The sequence below is a fragment of the Rhamphochromis longiceps genome, linkage group LG19, assembly GCF_057381845.1.
Source record: "Rhamphochromis longiceps isolate RC_006_pf linkage group LG19, R_longiceps_female_GT1.1, whole genome shotgun sequence".
Lineage (NCBI taxonomy): Eukaryota > Metazoa > Chordata > Actinopteri > Cichliformes > Cichlidae > Rhamphochromis > Rhamphochromis longiceps.
The window spans coordinates 585205-604751 of NC_140575.1; the positions used below are offsets into that span (position 1 = coordinate 585205).

The 19547-nt window shown below is 40.2% G+C and overlaps 1 protein-coding gene across 1 annotated transcript; it reads left to right on the plus strand.

The window, feature by feature from the left end:
* The first annotated feature begins 1017 nt into the window (after window positions 1-1017).
* Window positions 1018-19013, plus strand: LOC146645969 (laminin subunit beta-4-like). The gene is made up of 14 exons (XM_085391687.1): window positions 1018-1176; window positions 3979-4056; window positions 5399-5589; window positions 6304-6439; window positions 6712-6785; window positions 6929-7117; window positions 7344-7407; window positions 9007-9221; window positions 9799-9919; window positions 13498-13686; window positions 14769-14924; window positions 15067-15170; window positions 16543-16622; window positions 16922-19013. Exons 2-14 carry the CDS (start codon window positions 4035-4037, stop codon window positions 17139-17141), a joined length of 1761 nt encoding a protein of 586 aa, XP_085247813.1. The 5' UTR covers window positions 1018-1176; window positions 3979-4034; the 3' UTR covers window positions 17142-19013.
* The last annotated feature ends 534 nt before the right edge of the window (window positions 19014-19547 follow it).

Sequence of the window (19547 nt, forward strand, 5' to 3'; positions counted from 1 at the left end):
GTGACGTGGCTGCAGGTCTCTGCGACTCCGGCCATACAGGTGCAGTGGGCGACTTCAACCTTCCCTGTGATGCTCACAGTGACCCATGGCTGCAATGCTGGTTCATTCAGTCTTAGAGTGCAGCACCTGAAACACACACAGACAAAGTTCATTTAAAGACAAGAACTATGAGCCAAGGCCGACACAAATGTGTTTAATCTACTTTATCATAAATGTAACAAAGTGTCTAGAAAGTTAGCACATACATGTCATTTTTCATTTCTTTATGTGTCCATCTATAGAACGCTGCAGGTTATAGTCTAAATCTGTCTGTTCTGTCAGAAACCTGCCTGCAGAAAATGAACCTAAAGTATGTAATGCAAGGATGTCATCACTGTAGAGATGGAGAAAGCATAAAGTGACAATTATGAATCACTTAATATGATAAGGAGATTCTGCAGGTCATTAATCAAAGTATAAAACTAAAATAAAATGTATTTTTAGTGACACAGGATACAAACATGTAAGCAAGATGTGTAATTAGGATTATTTATAATAAATATGAATAAATTAGTGCAATTTCTTTAACCATAAAGAATAACAATCCTTCAGGAGAATGTCACATCAATGCACTGAACTCACTGTTATCCCTCTAACAGCCTCCACATGTTCTCACTGTAATTTCCCCTCATGAATGAATTTATGCTGCACTAATGTGAATGTTTGCAGGGAAATCAAACGCATTTCACTCGCAGTACTCGAGCTGACTTACCTTTGTTTGAATGACGACTTGTACGCGCTGACTCCACAGACAAGGTACAAAATAGCGCTAGGTGTTCGGGGTTTCTACTCCACGGCCGTATTTCATACGGGTCCACATTTCCAATGCACGCTATTTTCTGCAAGTACCGCTGCTTCGCCTCTGGACGCAATCGGTCTCTATACAGTTCATTCTCTTTTGAGCTGCTTTTAAGCATCTTTCTTGTAGTCGTGGTTCCAACACAGTGTGTTTGTTTTAATTCGTAGATTGGCGCTGCGCTCCCACAATGCATTGCGGTGTGACGTCAACTCCAAAGCCCTATATAAACCTAGTGGGAGTGACCCCCCACAGAGGGACAAAAGGACCCCTGATGATCCTCTAATCGCCTGAGCCAAGGTGTGAAACTGGGTGTGGGTCCCAATCAGCCAGAGTTTCGGGTGTGTTCATTGTGAAACCTGGCCCCACCTTATCATGCGAATTCCTGAGGTCAGATGGCCCAGGATGTGAGTGGGCGTTAAGGCGTCTGGGAGGGATCTCAAAACTGGATTATAGATGGCAGAGAGTTGGTGTCGTAAACCCCGCCTCTGTTCAAAGATGGTCGCTCACAGTGGACATAGATGCTTCTTTCACTCCTCTTTCAAACCATCTGTCCTCTCTGTCCAAAATGTGAACATTGGCATCCTCGAAAGAGTGTCCTTTATCCTTAAGATGCAGATGGACTGCTGAGTCTTGTCCTGTGGAGGTGGCTCTTCTGTGTTGTGCCATGCGCTTGTGAAGTGGCTGTTTGGTCTCTCCAATGTAGAGGTCTGGGCATTCCTCGCTGCACTGTACAGCATACACCACGTTGTTAAGTCTGTGTTTTGGCGTTTTATCTTTCGGGTGAACCAGTTTTTGTCTGAGTGTGTTGCTGGGTCTGAAATGCACCGGGATGTCATGCTTGGAGAAAACTCTCCTGAGTTTTTCTGATACACCAGCTACATAGGGGATGACAATGTTGTTGCGTCTGTCCTTCTTATCCTCCCTCGCTGGTGTCTGGTCTTCTTTTCTGTGCCTCTTTGCTCCCTGTAGTCGTATGAATGGTAAACTACACTCATTGGCAGCAGCATAGGCACATTTAAAATTTCTTCTGAAATTTTCCCTCTCTAGTTGTATTTATACTGGTCTGGAATTGCACACTAATAAGCACTTCACTGCATGTCTTGCTGTGTATGATTGTGTAACTGACAAATAAAATTTGAATTTGATTTTATTTTACCTGCTCTTTTTGTTCTGGTACAACATGACAAATGCGAAGATAAAAAACCCTCCCAATCCCTCTCCTATGGGAGTTATGCCTGTGCAATATTCTCTCTTACACACACCGACTTTCTCACTTTCTCTCTTTGCCTTTTTTTTAATCTCTCACACTGATAAGTACAGCCTGAGGCTGCATATGTCTCAGGTGTGCTGTTACTTGCCCAGATGTGTTCTTTCTTTTGCGATGGAGGCAGAAGTAGGTATGTTCCATATTTACTCTAATTAAGTCTATCAACTATCTTTTAAGTCAAAACTGGACCTGCTGTTAGAAAAGTCAGGCAGCTTTGTACCTCATATGATCAGCTGATTTGTTCAATTTAACTGGAATAATTTGCATTTCATAGAACTGTAAGCCTGCAAACAGTATTTTGTGAAGCGTTAATTGCTCTGCACTGAAATGTATTTGGGGTTGTAGATATAATTGGTAATTAATAGTTGGTGTGTTAAATTGTGAACCTATGAATTTGTTTTATCGTTTCACTATTCTAAAGTAGAAATTAAAGGTTGGTGGGTATTTTCAGTGTACATATAAATGTTACCACCAAGTTTTTGACAGTTTTTGTCATTCGACAATTGTACTTTTTAAATATGTTCAAGGTCCTGTCAGACCATTCTAATCGATTGTGGCTATAAGGATGTGTGACAGATCACATCAAGATATTTATCACTTTAAGTTCATACCTATAAACAATATTCCCAGGAGCATGATAAATATTCAGTACTTCATTCCATTACACACACACGCACATCTTGAAATGTAATTTGCAAATCCTATTTAACTTGTGCAAAATTTGTGAGCATGAATATTTAGAGTATTTGTATTTTTCGTGTTAGGCATTCTAAGGAGTCCAGAGAAAGCTTTGTTTTTGCACATCACTAACACGATTAAGTCAGTGTTTTACATGTAAATCACGGAGAAGTTTGAATGATGAGAAACACTAGCTCCCATCTGGATTATGCCTTTTCCTGGGAAAATTGTTTTTGTTATTAATTTTTTACCTACCTTTTTAACCTTTACAGTGTTCCAACTGTTTCGAAAAACAAGTTGGAAATCTGTTTATATTTACTATGTTGTGAACATACTGATCCAACATACCTATCCACTTCTGTTTCCCATAGCACTTTCCCTGCAGGGGACAATAAAGCTAACTTAGAAACAACACAAAATGATAACTTGCCTCTCCATAAAGAACTTGTGCAATAAAACTGGCTTAAACGCATGGAAGGTGTTGAAATGTTCAGCAAAACTTCATTTTCCTTTCATTCCTGTGAAAGTGCATCAGTCCCCTCAGGGGGTTGCATTTGATTGCTCTGTGAAAACATACTGCTCTGTCAGGCTCTTTTATTTAAATGGGAGGAGGCATATTATATTCAACCAATACCCCACTTTCTTTTATTCAGTTTGAAAAAAAAGAAAGAACTAGCATTTAATCGAAGGTTAGCAGATTTTTCATAACCATTTTCTAGTTATAGTACATGAGATTACTATCTTATTTACAAATCACTTTTTCTTTATTTTGTCATATATGGTGACATTAATGATGACATATTTGTCATGTGCTTACTAGAATTGTTTGTCTCATAACACAATTAAAATACAATATCTGTTTCAACTTTTCCAGGGGACTCCACAGTGTAAAGATAGAGACTCAGTTAACAGAGCAGCCAACAGCAAATGAAATGTTAAGAGGCTGGATAAGAGTCAATTCAGAAGTGATTATTGTTGTGAACTGCTCTATCAATAAAACAGAATTGAACTGTTTATTGATAAGAACATGAAAAATTATCGGTGTGATTTTTGTTTGTTTCCCTTAAATGTGTTTGGTTTTGTTAAATATACATTTTATTGTTTATGCAGATAAAACTGACCTTAGATTAGCAATCACGAAATGAGTAATTTAGCAATAAATGTGATGAAGATGTTTACATGTTTTTGTGCTCAGAGTAAGAAGAATTTGCTAGAGATCTGTGGAATCTACCTGACCAGCCTCAGCACAACATGATCTTTCACTTTTTCATCGGTAAGTTCAGTTTCTAATCACTGCCATATGTTTTCTGAACTTTCACTCAGTGAAGGAAGGACCATTAAAATCACTAGAGCTTGGAAACAAAGCACCTGGACTTCTTTAAGTTTCCTGAAGACAGTTCACCTCGCATCCAAGAAGCGTCTCCAGTTATAAAATGAAATGGTGGAGAGCCCTGGGTATTTAAACCCTAGTAGGAGTGATCCCAAAAGAGGGCCTGGGAAGGATCTCAAAACTGGATTATAGATGGCAAACAGTTGGACACTTCCAGTGCAGGACCCCTGGGGTGTGGGACAGAGGGAAAGGGTGTGGTGGTATTCTCACTCACTGAAATGAGGGAAACAGGTGTTAGAATGGGTTTCAGATGCTGATCCAAGGTGTAAGTTGTGAATTGCAAAGTCTTTTCACAGGCGCAGGTGAAGCATAGAGGGGTAGGTGGTCAGGGTGAGGTGCAAAGGTAATCCAATGAGTGATCTGTTAAAGTCAGAGTGCTGGGTGGGGAGCAAGGCAGGTGAGCATAGTTGGAGAAACTGCGAGTTGAAGCGATTGAACCAAGGCAGGCTATGGCAGTGAGTCTCAGCAACATCCGGAGATTTTCTGTGAGAAGAAAGTCAAATTTAGGAATAACTATAACCGCGACTAATGAGGGCTAGCAGACAATCTGGGCTGCCGGCTTAGGTGCAGCCTTTCAGCAGTGATGCGGCAGCTCTGCCCAGAGGTGGAAATGCCAGGATTGTGAAAAAAACCCAGCACTCACGCAAACCATGACAATTCCAATCACTTTCTTTTCAAACTCTTTACCATGACCTGGATAACAAAACATTAGAATTCAATGTTTAATCTAACAATGAATAAAACTTCCTGTAAAGAAAGTGACATTGCAGTTCTCATGTTGTGAGATGTGATGTCCAACACCTGCAGGTGCACCTCCTCTTTGAGGAAAAGTCCAAGTTGTTATGGCCAGGGCAGGGAGCAGTTGTCAGGTTGATCAGGTGTGCTGTTCAAGGTATTTTAGCTGAAGATTTGCAGACATGCAATCACTTGTTGAAGGTTTTCCTCTTGTTGTCACGTGTTTTTCTTCCCAATCTATTAAATTTAAACTTATTTTTAGTTCTCATCATAACTCTTGTAAAAACAAAAATGTGAACACCTTTCTCCTTCTAGAAAGCTATAATTTAGAAAAAAAACACTTCACTGTGACGCTTTGGAAAAAAGGATCGATTTAACGATATGCTGAAATATTTAAACTGCAGACAACTATTTTATTTTTATGTCTGTTAAAAGACCTACTTTCCCGAGTCTGGAAGAAATGTCCAATACCTCAAATGTCTTTGGTCAGTTTGTCTCTCTGCAGCTTTCCTTCCAGCAGTTCACCTTCAGGACTACAAGGACTTCCAGGACCCATGCCCCATCAGCTCCTGTAACCCCCAGCTGGGTGACCTGTTGGTTGGTCGTGCTGCTCAGCTCTCAGCGTCATCCACTTGTGGTCTGGATGGACCACAAAATTACTGCATCATCGGATATCTGGAGGTCAAATAGAAAATTCATACACACAAAGTGTGTGTGTGTGTGTGTGTGTGTGTTAAGTGAAGCAAGATATGTCAGCCTGTGTGTGAATAAACTACAGCTGAACTCATTTTCTCTTTGATTGATGTTTCTGGCTGGTCTTCATACTGAAGCATGTTCAGATCTGTGTCTTTATTATCTGACGCTGTTCTCTTCACCCTGAGGATCATTTCCACCTCTCCCGTCGTGTATGCTTTTCTCTTTATTTTCTTTTCCTTCTGATGTATCGTCAATCTTTGCATTATTTCTCCAGCATTCAAAGTTCTTCTGACTGGTGAATCACCCGAGCATGAAAAGGCTCAAAGGATGAACAAGTAAAAATAACAGACAACTTGGCAATGATCCAGTTTTAAATTGTATGTTCAGGCTCTTCAAGCACAGCTTAAAGCATGACTCTGTCTTCTGCATTGATCAATAACAAAATAAATTTGTTATATCATGGAAGATGCTATTTTTGCCTGGGCTAATAGCCTGTTCCATGATTTGTAGGCGTTGGTATAATGAAGAAATAAGCATTACCTCCTTTATGGTGATTGAAATACTTAATAAATGAAATTAACTACAATAAACTACATGAAATATCATTACTACTAAAGTAATGATATTTCATGTAGTTTACTTGTAGTATTATAAACCCAGAGGTAATCATTGATCAGGCTGGTTTATGTTTATTCATAGGAGGGGCAGAAATGTTTCACATGTGACTCTCGGCTACCATATCATCGCTACAACAGCCCAAACAGCCATCGTATTGAGAATGTCATCACAAATTTTGACCTCGAGAGAAAGCTGAAGTGGTGGCAGTCGGAGACTGGTAAGTTTGAGTATTTCTGCAACAACAAACTGTCCAATCAGAGGGAGAAGGAAAACTATGTGAAATCAATATATTAGTTACAAAAAACATTTTGTTTAGGTGGCAGAATGTGTTTGGGTAAGAGAAAGCACTTAGCTGTGCAACTCTACCCCTACTGCTCTGTGTGTGACAAAGAAACACGACTTACTGTTTGTGGAACGTTACAGTTAAAATATGCTATCACAAATAATCTGCAACACTGTAAGTCTGCTCTGTGTTTGCCTTCTGTGCAGGAGTTCATAATGTCAGCATCCAGTTAAATCTGGAGACTATGTTCCAGTTCAGTCACCTGGTCCTCAGGTTCAAGGTATACCTCTAAAGCGTACTGAATTTAATGTTTTTAGGGAATTAACTTAATGTTAGTCAAAAAGTCGTATGAATAGAAAAGAGCCTACACCTTTAACATTTGCCTAATCAAACATTAAAATAATGCTAATCTGCTCTGTGCAGAGTTTTCGGCCAGCAGCCATGTTGGTGGAACGATCAAGGGATTTTGGGCGAAGTTGGACAGTTGTCCGTTACTTTGCAGAAGACTGTTCTCTTCATTTCCCTTCAGTGTCGACTGCGCCCGCCAGGAGCATCGATGACGTTGTCTGTGACAGCAGATACTCTGGATCAGAACCATCCTTAGTTGGAGAGGTAACAATTGTAACTACAGCCAGTGTGAACATGAGCTTTTTTCTATAGCTCCCCTGGGCTTCAGTCATTCTGGACTTTGTCTTAAGAATTCATTGAGACAAAACTGAAACTAATTCACAGGAATGATAAAATGATGAAGTAATATAACAGCAAAGCATTAATGATGCTTTTTTATACTGGTTCTGTGTAAGTAAATATGTTTGTATTTCTTATATTTGTCCTCTAGGTGGTCCTGAAAGCTCTTGATCCTGTCTTTAAAACAGAAAACCCTCATGCACCGAACATCCACGGTGAGGTTTTCCTAAATAGCTGTCACTGTGTTTATATGTAATAATAATAATAATGGATTGCATTTATATAGCGCTTTTCTAGACACTCAAAGTGCTTTACAATTCCACTATACATTCACTCTCACATTCACACACTGGTGGAGGCAAACCATAGTTGCCCTGGGGCAAACTGCGGGGGGGGTCAGGCTTATTTCTTTTATAACGTTTTAACATGGGAGTCTAAGGCTACATTCACACTGCAGGCGAAAGTGCATCAAATCTGACCTTTTTGACCCTATGCGACCCATATCCGATCATGGTATGACAGTGTGAACAGATCCGATCTGGGTCACTTTCGTATGTGGTGCTGAATCTGATACATATATGATGTTTTAGAAAGCGACTGCAGTTTGAATGATCATGTCGCATTAAATCCGTCTTTTACATCACTGACACAGGACAGACGCCAATTATTAGCACCGGAGAAGTGCACGAGAAGACATCGTGGACACTTCCTGGCCAGCAAGTGTAGATGTTAGTAAAACTGTTGGGAAGACAACGTTGGAGAAACGTGAACATTTTATTTGTACTGTATAATCTGCAGATTCTGACAGAAATCTGCAGCTATCCTTTAAAGCACCGCTCCTCTCTAAAACAGCAATAAGGATAATTACTAGGCCATATGTAAATAACAAAATAACTTTATAACTTAAAGCAAAATTGGGAAACATAAGGTCTGAAACAAGTCTTTATATTAAGGTCCATCAGTCAAACAATATTGCTTGCTCTGGGTCTAAACGGAGCGCGTTGTGTGTGACATCTCTTTGCGCATGCGGGCCGCTTTGAGGGTTCACACTAGAGCGTGTTTGCTGTCACATTTTATTTGTAGTGTGAACGAGCAGACCAAAAAAATCTGATTTGATCAAAAAATCGGAATTAAGCATTAAGACCTGCAGTGTGAACATAGCCTAAGGGGACCAATGTGCTGCGAACATTAGAGGAACTGCAGGTTTTAGTCTTTCACCCATTTTTTTGCCTCAGGGGTTTACGCTCTTTAACAAGAGGTACAATAGATGTCTAATGAGCCTCCAATAAATGTATCATTCACTAGCTGGGCCCACGTCGTTATTTGAGGTTTAACAGCTTTTTTTGAATAGATAATAGTGAATGGCTTAAACATGAATTGAACTGCAGTTTGGAGTTGAACTGGAGGCGTCTCCTAGGCCTGGCAGATCCCTCATGTACTAATGTGAAGTGAAGAAGTGAAAGACTTGAAAAAGGAGAGGGAGAGTGGTGCACGAAAATGAGACAAAAGAGCTTGTAGAAATGTATATATATATATATATATAAATATATATATAAATGGTTATATATAGATAAGAGCTGGAAGGGGCGTGTTTAGAGGCGTAGTCCCCCTCCTGAAATTCAGAAAATGTATCTCCAATTATGTTCTCTGCATATTCATCATTGGGAAAAACTTCCCAGCGACAGACTGAAGATAGACCCTAACAAATGGCGCTCAGCAGCCCTGACACTTTTAATGTGTCTGTCAAATGGAACATTTTAATGGGAATAGGGGAAACGTGTAAAACTGAATATTGTTCTGATCATCATCCTCAGATCTGACCACCGTGACAAACATTCGGGTGAACTTCACACGTCTTTTCACACTTGGTGACACACTGCTGAGTCGAAAACGCAGGAACCCTCAGGACAAATATTACTATTCTGTTTACAACATGGTGGTTCAAGGAAGCTGTTTCTGTAACGGACACGCCAGCCAGTGTGTGCCCATGGCTGGAGTCCACAGGGACGTTTTCACCCAGCCTGGCATGGTATGGAGTAGAGCCGGTCTGAAATTATTCGTCCTTCAGTGATTAACTTGATTATTTAAAGTGATTAGTGCTTCCCATCTGTTAGGATTAGTACTAGTACTTGTTTTTGTACTTTGTTAATATTTTATAACAATGACTTATTGCATTATTGTGAAGCACTTTGGTTTTAAATGTGCTATATAAATAAAATTGTATTGTATTGTGATTTAATCAATGTTAACGTGCTGGGTTTTTTGTTTTTAACAAACAGCTTTGAAAGGCGAATCAAGAACTTGAAAGTCAGTAAAAAGAAATTAAAGATGAAGGCAAAAATTGAGAGAAAAGATTATATGTATTTGGGCAGCTGTGGCTTAAGAATTAGAAAAAGTCATCATGCATGTGTGACCTCTGCTATCCACAAATCAGTGGTCTTTGGGTAAAACTGGTGTTCTGGCCAGCAGGGGAAAATAGATGGAGTCCTAATATAACCTCTGCACATTTTTAATCAAATGTGTGTATGCATCATTTTTCCCTCGACATCACACTACACCTGAAACTGCAGTTGAGCTCAGCAGGTAAAGATATTTTCTGATTTCAGGTTCACAGACAATGTGTTTGTAAGCACAATACAGCTGGAGAAAACTGTGAGAGATGTCAGGATTTTCACAACGACTCCCCCTGGAAGCCTGGAGGAGAGGGTGCAGCAGACATCTGCCGAGGTAACTCAAATTGACATAAATGTATCACTTTTTAATGTTTTATTTAAAAAAAAAGAGATTGTTGGAAACATTATCAAAAATATTTTTAGGTTTTTGGCTAATACACAAATGTCATTGTGATTCAGTTGTCAAACTGATGTTTGCAAAATGTTTGCATATTTGCAAAGCCTGAACGTATAAAAAAATAAGAAATCAGTTTTCCCTTTCAAAGAACTTTTGCTGAGGCAGCAGAAGGTCAACTTCCTTCTGTAGAACCTACATCTGTATTACAGATTCATTTTAGATATCAGAATACCTCACATGATATCAAATTACAACTAGAGTAAGTAGTAAGTAGAATTGCTTACATTTGTGGATAGCATATGATTATTAGGGATTTTCAATCATTCTTAAACACATTCCTTTGATGTGAAATGAAATTTTGCTGTCTGGTTAAAAGTCAAAAGTATATGTCCACTTTAATGACTGAATTATTTATTTTGTTCTGATCTATTTTAGATCCAGACAAAGGTTAAATTAAAATAGATGAAAGACACAAAACTAGAAGCTCAGGTGATGCATTTGATGGCTTTTTGTCCCATTTTAAAATTGAATATCAGCACTTTTCAGTAACAATAAATGGTTCTGTGTGTGGTCATAGAACAACCTTGCACAATTTAAGCATGATTTAGACTTTCTACCACCTATTTTTTTTATTAATGTTATAATAAAATAATATTAGTAAATTATAATACATTATTTCAGTCTAAATTTTTATTCAAATCATTTTAATTCTAATAAATGTGTTCACCTTGAATCAGAAAAGTAGAACATGAGCAGCGAAAAAGAAGTAAAATAAAATAGCTCTGTTTCCTGTTGCCTCGATTGTAGAGGGGGACTTTAAACAGGAAATAAGCAGGGAAGAGGTCAGCGCGGATTCAGCAGGTAGGGAACATAAAATCAGCTGTAATGTCTCAGTGTGGGGAAAACAATCACAACCATTTCTGCTGAGAGCTTCAGTCCATTTTCTTACACAGCTGAATTCAACCAGATGTGAGCAGATGTTTCCTGACCTGTCCTGGCTGAGTCCATCCTCTACCCTGACAGTACCCTGTTTATGCTGTATTTATATTACACTATAGAGTTGGTATGAATTCAGTCAGTGAGTCTCTGCTGCAATTGATGGAAGCTAACTGTGACCATGATCCCACAGCCACTGTGCAGCAGTCACACTGTTCTTTACTTTGAACCCATCACAGTGCAGTAAACTCTCCTGTTCATCCTGCACTAACCTGCAGCCTTTAAATAACACAGTCTGCCTCAGTTTGTTTAGCAGCAACTTTATGAACAAACATCATGTGTCACGTACAGATTCAGAGACATGAGGACTTCCATGTAGGGCTGCCACAAACGATTATTTTTGCGATTAGTCGACTAATCAGATCATCACCCATTGGACGTAAAACATACAGCTTATTGCACCAGCAGCATCTGCTCTTATATAACTATCATTAGCTTACAGCTGTAAGTGTTTAAGGTCTGTGCTAACTAAAAATAAAGACAAGATGATAGTTTATTAAATTTTAATGAAATTTGCAGATTGTTTCGGTGAAGTTTAATAAACTCCTTGCTATCTAAAATATAACAGGACACTGGAGTAAATTCTGGAGCATCTCACACTTCTGATAATCAGCTGTCTGCTTGATGTTTATTCAGCTGTGTAAAAACTATAACTTTAATCTCAGACAAACCGATTTACTCAGGAACAAATAAAACACTAAAAAAAAAAAAGCCAAACAACAACATTTTTAAGTTATCTAAGTGACTCATATATCGTGTTTAACCTGAGTAGCGAAAGACGGCGGTGGGTTTGAAAATGATTTGCCGGTGTTCTCACGGGCTCTAGTGAGCCTCGCCCCCGGCTAGCTATCGAGCTAGTGGGTAACAGATGTCTCCAAAAACGTCGGAGCGCTTTTGAAAATATGTGGTGTCCTGATAAACTGAGCAGATATTTGAGGTTTACACAGCTACATTCTCGCCTGAAAATATGTTAAACGTTTATTTTGTGACCCAGAAAGAATAATAAGAGTAACATTAAAACTAACTAGCTGCCGCCATTGTTGGAAACTAAGCTGGGCTGCGCTATGAATTCTGGGTCAGAGCTACTTTTTCTTCTTCGGGGTTTAACGGCAGCTGGCATCCTTGTACATGCAGTGCTGCCATCTTCTGTTTCAGTCCGTTATTACACTCTTAAATCCTGCTACTTATTCCTGCGTCTTTTGGGATCTTACAAAGCTTCAAACGACGCGTCAACTATTAAATCAGTCGTTGACGATTTTGATAGTCGACGTAGTCGTGACTAGTCGACTAACCGTGGCAGCCCTACTTCCATGTGAGCTTTAAATGAGGATCCTTCCTTTAATTCTAACCTCTCTCCTTTCTCTCCTTCTTTCTTATCTGTCTCCATCTCTGAGTGAAATTAGCTTTCTGCCTTTTCTCTCCCATTAGAAATAAACCAGCTGGACCTTTGACATTATTTATCAACATAAATTAATACAAATTAAAAATAGGAATAGGAGGAATAAAATTCAGTAAAATTTTACACTCCAATCTCATTTTCTGGCAGAATTTTTGGAGTTTAAAATTATAAACCTCTGACCATTATTGTCTACAAGGTTAAAATGTGAATGTTAAACAGCACTTCCTGTTCTTACAGCAAAGAGGTGGCTGGGCAAAAGGAACAATAAAGGATTGTATCAGTTTGGCCAGAAAACATCTTGATGATCCCCAAGAATTTTAGGGAAAATACTCTGGGGACTGACAAGACAAAAGTTAAACTTTTTGAAAGGTGTGCACCCCATTACATCTGGCATAAAACTAACAGCATTTTAGAAAAGCAACATTATAGCTTCATTAAAATATGGTGGTGATAGTGTGATAGTTTGGGGCTGTTTTGCCTTCTCAGCACCTGGAAAACTTGCTGTGGTAAGTGTAACCATGAAATTTGCCATCTACCAAGACATCCTGAAGGAGAATAGCAGGCCATCTGTTCATGACTTCAAGCTGAAGCGCACTTGGTTTCTGTAGCAGGACAATAATCAAAACCCAGCAGCAAGTCCACCTCTGAATGGCTTAAAAAACACTTTGGAGTGGCCTAGTTAAAGTCCTGACCTTAATCCAATTGAGATGCTGTGGCATCACCTTAAAAAGGCAGTTCATACTCCAAAAACCTCCAGTGTGGCTGAATTACAACAATTCTGCAAGGATGAGTGGGCCAAAGTTCCTCCACGGCTGTAAAAGTGTCATTGCCAGTTAATACAAATGCTTGATTGCAGTTGTTGCTGCTAAGGGTGGTCCAACCAGTTATTAGGTTCAGGGGGCAATCACTTAATCACACAGGGCCATGATGGTTTGGAATTGCCCCCCCCCAATAATAAACCACTTCATTTAGAAACTGCGTTTTGTGTTCCGTTTTGTTATCTTTGTTTTATACTTAAATTTGTTTGATAATCTTAAACACCTCTGTATCTTGTTTGTTGACATGATTATTTTTTTCCATAACTTTTATACTTTAAAATGCTGTTTTCTGTCTTTCTTAGCATGTAATTGCCACAGTCACTCGGACTCGTGTCACTTTGATGCAGCTCGTTACGAAGCGACTGGAGGTGTGAGCGGCGGTGTGTGTGATGACTGCGGCAACAACAGGATGGGGCCTCAGTGTGAACAGTGTCAACCTTTTTTGTATCAGGATCCGCAGAGAGCGAAGGATGACCCACAAGCCTGCATACGTAAGCTTTTATTGTTATTTTACTTTTTGAATATTCATGCTCTCACTGTTCCTGTAGAAATGAGTCTCACCTTTTTCTGTTTCTATTATTTTCTTTCATTGCTGAAGTGGTGCGGCTGGATGTTTGTCAGAATGCAGCTCTTTATGGGATATTTTCTATGTTAACAGTAATGTCTGAATGTCAAACCCAGTGCTTTATGACTTTTACCAACATGGTGCAGTAACAGTCTCCATTAACTCAGTGAAAGCTGATAGTAAAATATGTTTATGGTACAGGTATTCAGATATTCGTTAAGTTGCTTGAAGACATTTCACCTCTCATCCGAGAAGCTTCTTCAATTCTAGGTGGAGAATCCCAGAGTTCAACCATTTGACCTTAGAACTGAAGAAGCTTCTCAGATGAGAGGTGAAACATCTTCAAGCAACTTAAAGAAGTCCAGACGCTTTTCTTTCCAAGATCCTTAGACTACAATGACCTGGATGACTGAGAACCTTCACAGACAGTTGTTCTGGTAATTAAATCTCAGCAAGTTTGTGGCTGATGGAGTCGTGCTTGGTCCATGAATTTGACTTGGTCCATAAGCTGTTTTCTCATCAAATGGGCTCCTCACCACAGCCCATAATGACGCTTAGGCCGGTGTCCCAGTGGACCGATAAGTCCACTCCTGGCTCCAGTATAGCACTACATTTCTGATCAAGATGGCAGTAGATTTGGGTGTAGTGTTTTTTTCAGTTTATCACAGCTATGGTATCATGCATAACTTTTGTCGCAAACAGAATGTGTGTAATTGCCAATTTCAATCACACTAGTAGCAGACTGTCTATCTGTAGTTGATGGCACAATAACGAGAGCACTGTTTATGTTGATATGACTGTAGCCTCAGGAGGAGGGTGATTACCCAACACAGATCAGCCCCTTGTTTCTCAGGGAAGCTGTCTCATAACAAGATGATGATTATTGTATGGTCTTTAATTTATAATGTTGTTTTGATCTGGTCCTTTAGAAATAAATCTACATTGAGTGAAATGACGTAACAGCTTTGGGATGATGATGTCATACCATGTAATGGTGATGTGTTTCAGCATGTAACTGCGATCCAGCTGGTTCACGTGGCGGCGGTCAGTGTGACGCTCTGAGCGGTCAGTGCGTATGCAAAGAAAATGTGGAGGGTCAACGTTGTGATCGCTGCAAACATGGCTTCTTCAGCCTGAGGCAGGATGACCCCACGGGTTGTCAGGGTGACCAAACAACTTTATTTGTCCTGTTGTCATTCTCAACAAAGGAGCTCCTGCTTGTGTGTATATGATGATTTCAACGAGCTGAAGGTATGAGCATGACAGAAACTTTCAGGCTGACTGTGTGTGTGTGTGTGTGTTTCAGCGTGCAGGTGTCATCCTTTGGGGAGTGTTGGGTCATGTGATCAGCTAACAGGAACTTGTGAATGTGACCCAATGGCAAGTGGACCGCTGTGTGATCGGTGTCTGGTAGGCCACATCTGTAAAATAAGTAATTTACTCTTTAGCTTCCTTTCATCCTCATTAAATTTAATTGATAATAGAGCTGGGAAATAATTCAAACAAATAATAATCCCAACCTAAGGAATATAATGTACACAGATAGGTAATGCCAGGATTCAAGTGCCTGTGTCCTGCCTGCTTTAGATGTGCCATGGATCCAACACAGCTGATTTAAATGGCTAAATGACTTCTTCAGCATGTCTTGAAGTTCTCCAGAGGCCTGGTAATGAACTAATCATTTGATTCAGGTGTGTTGACCAGGATGAGATCTAAAACCTGAAGGACATTGTCACTTGAGGCCTGGCGTTGCCTACCCCTGTACACTGTTAAGTGCTGATTTTTACAACCAAACAACCTCTGGCTAAGCAGATGCCACAACACAGAGGAACTACCTGGTTAGGCCAGGACGCTGCAGTCTATTTACACCTACAGGCCAGTGGACACTCTTTCAATGGTGAGGATGTATCGTGGACAGGGAGGAATGCTGGTTTGAGCATGGAGTCAAGGAGGCCATTTACAAAACTGAGCTCACAGCCCATTGTTCCTTCAGTGGTTTTAGTTTTAATCATTGTGCAGATGAACTGCTCATAAGGTTGGAAACCTGCAATCAGCTGAGACTGAGAAGTCACATGATGATGACGAAATGTGTCTCCCACTGAAAACATTTCTATAGTTCGTGGACCCCATGGGATTTTCTGGGACTTGGAGATGGCAGTCATAGAAAATAGAGTGGTTGCTGTTGAAACTGCCCCTAGTCATAAAAAAGAGAACTGTGATACACAGCATCAACAGGCTTAAGAGCGCTGGCAGTTAAAGACTGCACAAATTTTTTTGTATACAATATTAAACCCAGTATTTAGTTTCCTCATCAGTTCCACAACACAAGTAATAAAATCTCAAATTTCATCTAAGAAGATACTGAAGTACTAATAACATCAGTTACTGTCATGTAGTGAGAGCATTTTCCATCCCGGATGTGGTAACACGGATGTAGGTAGTGATAACAATGGAAAATCAAAATATCTGAATCACATTAAAACTATCTAATAAATATAATGCTGTGGTCATTCCTGAAGCAGCAAGAAGAAGAAGAACAAAAACTGTATGATTTGAAGGCACATAAAAACTCATTCAAACTCTGCAAGCATTGTCTGAATTTTCAAAATAAATGATGAATGAGTTTTAAAGCATAAAACAGTGTTTAAGTAAACTATATTTTGTCCTTAGTTTGAAATGATTGCCTGGACACAGTGATTCTAAAGCAAATATCACAACATTTTAGCCAGTCTGAGTGAAAGAAAAGTCTGATTTTAATGTCTTTTAATGTGTTTGTGTTCAGCCAGATTTCTGGGGTTTGGGAAACTCTGTGTTCAGATGCTCACCTTGTAACTGTGATATTGGCGGAGCTCACGGCAGCACGTATGTTTTCTTTCTGTCTTTATTTTGTGTGAAACATAATAAAAAGTATTGAATAAAGATCAACAGTCAGTTTGATCTGAATCACAGGTTAGTTTGAGAAAGAAGAAAAATTAACAGGAAGCACCAACTGAATACCAGTAAAATAATCAGAAAAAACAGTTTATTACCTTATAGGTATGGCACGCTGTTGTGAGCTGGAAATTCATCATAAAAGCAGTAATTAGACTCTTAATAACTGACACCATAGAGCCTCCAGTGTGTCACTTCCTGTCTTTTGGGGGGATTTCCTGTCCCGTCAGGTGTTCTCCAGAGGATGGACAGTGTCGCTGTTTACCCAACATGATTGGTCGGCGATGCTCTGACCCTGCACCTGGGTACTTCTTGCCTGCACTGAATTATTTCCTCTATGAGGCTGAACTCACTTTCCCACTGCTAGGAGGAAGGTCTTCTACAATTCCTCCTCCATCGCCTTCTTCTTCTGCTGATCCATCATCTTCTTCTCGGGTGTGTAACAGATGACAAGCCACCTGACACAGAGCTTGGAAAGAAAGTGAATGGAGTTCTTTAAGATAGATAGATAGATGCAGCATTTTGTGAGAAAAGTTGCGAGACATGTAAAGAAGGTAACTAAAAGGAGTATTCAACTGACAATTCTATGTCAACTATTGCAGATGATTTTAAATAAATTTTTAATATCTTGTAGATTTTAGTACAACATGGCGGTGCACATAGTCGCAGTTGTTTAAGGGCCCCCAATTAGGTGATCTTCTTTTTCTTTTTGTTTCCTTTTCTTTTTCTTTTGTTTCCCTTATTGTGTAGCCAAATTCACCTTAAGTCATTGGGAATTATACAACATCAGTTATGACAGCCAGAACCCCGTTACCAGCGATTATCAGTGGATCAACAACATCCCAGAGAACTGCCTGCGGTGCTAATAACAGCAGTCTACATACCACCAGACGCTAATGCTAGCACAGCCCTTGCCTACCTGAACGACACGATCTCCGAACAGCTACGGACATATCCAGAGGAAGTACACATCATCGCAGGGGACTTTAACAAAGCATGCTTAAAAACTGTGCTGCCTAAATTTGTACAACATGTGAAATGCCACATGAGAGGGAATAACACCTTGGGCCATGTTTACTCAAATATTAAGCAAGCCTACAGATCTGTTCCCCTCCCCCACCTGAGTATGCCCGACCACCTCTCCCTGCTCGTTGTCGCGGCATACACACCACTCAGGAAAAGGACAAAGCCCACCATCAGAAACATTAACACCTTTTCTAAGGAAGCTCTGGCTCAGCTGCAGGACTCTTTTGCCCTCACAGAGTGGCATGTCTTCGAACATGGCGACCTATAGACCCACACATCTGCAGTGGTGAGTTATGCACTGCATGGACACTGTCACCACGGAAAAGTAGGTCCAGGTCAGCCCCAACTGTGAAACCTGGATGACGAGTAAAGTTCAGGAATTGTTAAAAGCACACAACTCTGCATACAAATCTGGGGAGCACGATATGTATATCAGAGAAAGAGCAGACCTTAAAAAAGGCATCAGAGCAGCAAAACCGGACGATTCAAATAAACTATCGGATCACCTCTCAGACAACAACTCCAAGAAGGTATGGGAGGGCCTGAAACACATCACCAACTACAAAGGCAATGGGACAAATACGGATAACATGGACATCTCATTAGCAGAGGAACTTAACCACTTCTTTAGCCGCTTTGAGAGAACTGTAGACACACCTACCATGCACACCGCTCTGCCACAGCCTTCTCTGAGCACAGCCCTCACACATTTACTCTTCAAGAAAACTAGGTTTGCAGAGCAGTACCAGAGAAAAGCTGCTGGCCGAGATGGAATACCTGGGAGTATCTTCAAAGCCTGTGCCGACCAGCTGGCTCCTGTTTTCACCAGACTATTGGACCTCTCCCTGTCACATGCCACTGCCCCTCATTGCCTGAAATCAGCAACAATAGTTCCGAGTCCACCACCATCAGTGCTCCAGTGGTCGCAAAGTTCTTCAAGAAGCTGGTCTTAAAGCACATAAAGGACTGCATCACACCTAGTTTGGACCCCAACCAGGGTCGGCAACCCTGGGCACGCGTGCCACAGCTGGCAAGCTAAGGGTTAACTGATGGCACAACCATAGCTGGACTGGCCATCGGGCATATCGGGCATTTGCCCGGTGGGCCAATAGTGAATTTTGTTTTTATGGGCCAATGTTTTTTTGTTTGTTTTAGTTTTTGTAACGGTATAAACAATGAAAGGTGGTGTATTGGCCAGGTGCTGGCCAATGTGTAAAAATAGCTCAGTTGAAGTTATGAACTGTTTCTGACAGAGAAATAACACCAGGATACTTTTCTAAGCACCTGACACCTGGTAACTGTGCAGGGGCATGTCTAGCAAAGTTTTGCCAGGAGGCCAGGCAGGGCATTAACAGGGAAAGGGGACACATACTTTTCTTTCTTATTCTCATTAAAAATGCCTCGCTTTAAGTTTTTATCTGATGTAAAATGTATAGAAATCATACCAACAAGACGGTGTACATCACTGTCACAACAGTGTTTATTTTCATTAAAAGGCTTTATGATTTTCCCTGCAATACCTGGGGGGCTGGTCTGTAGTCAAAATGCCCAGGCTGATTTTTATTTGTCCCAGTCCAGCCCTGGGCACGACATGCAGTGAATTAATCTGAGAAGGTGCATTAAAAAATAAATGGCCGGGCCAGTGGTACACATTGCAAATTAACTAGCATAGACACATTAGTTGTGTCGCTTCTTAATGACGGTAACTTGGCTAACAACCCCAACTACCAGGTTCAACGTGTAATTGGCTAAAAATAACTTCGCCTACCAGTGAGAGGGATGTTGCTAGCTGGCAGTTTTTTCAAGCGATGTTGAAATTTCTACATTCCA

What these genes read in the sequence shown, in the direction of transcription:
- LOC146645969 (XM_085391687.1), top strand. Translation starts at nt 4,035, where the DNA reads ATGATCTTTCACTTTTTCATCG. An exon ending in ACCTGGTCCTCAGGTTCAAG is followed by an intron (nt 6,786 to 6,928) that starts GTATACCTCTAA and finishes TGCTCTGTGCAG; the next exon opens with AGTTTTCGGCCAGCAGCCAT. An exon ending in CGCTGTGTGATCGGTGTCTG is followed by an intron (nt 15,171 to 16,542) that starts GTAGGCCACATC and finishes GTTTGTGTTCAG; the next exon opens with CCAGATTTCTGGGGTTTGGG.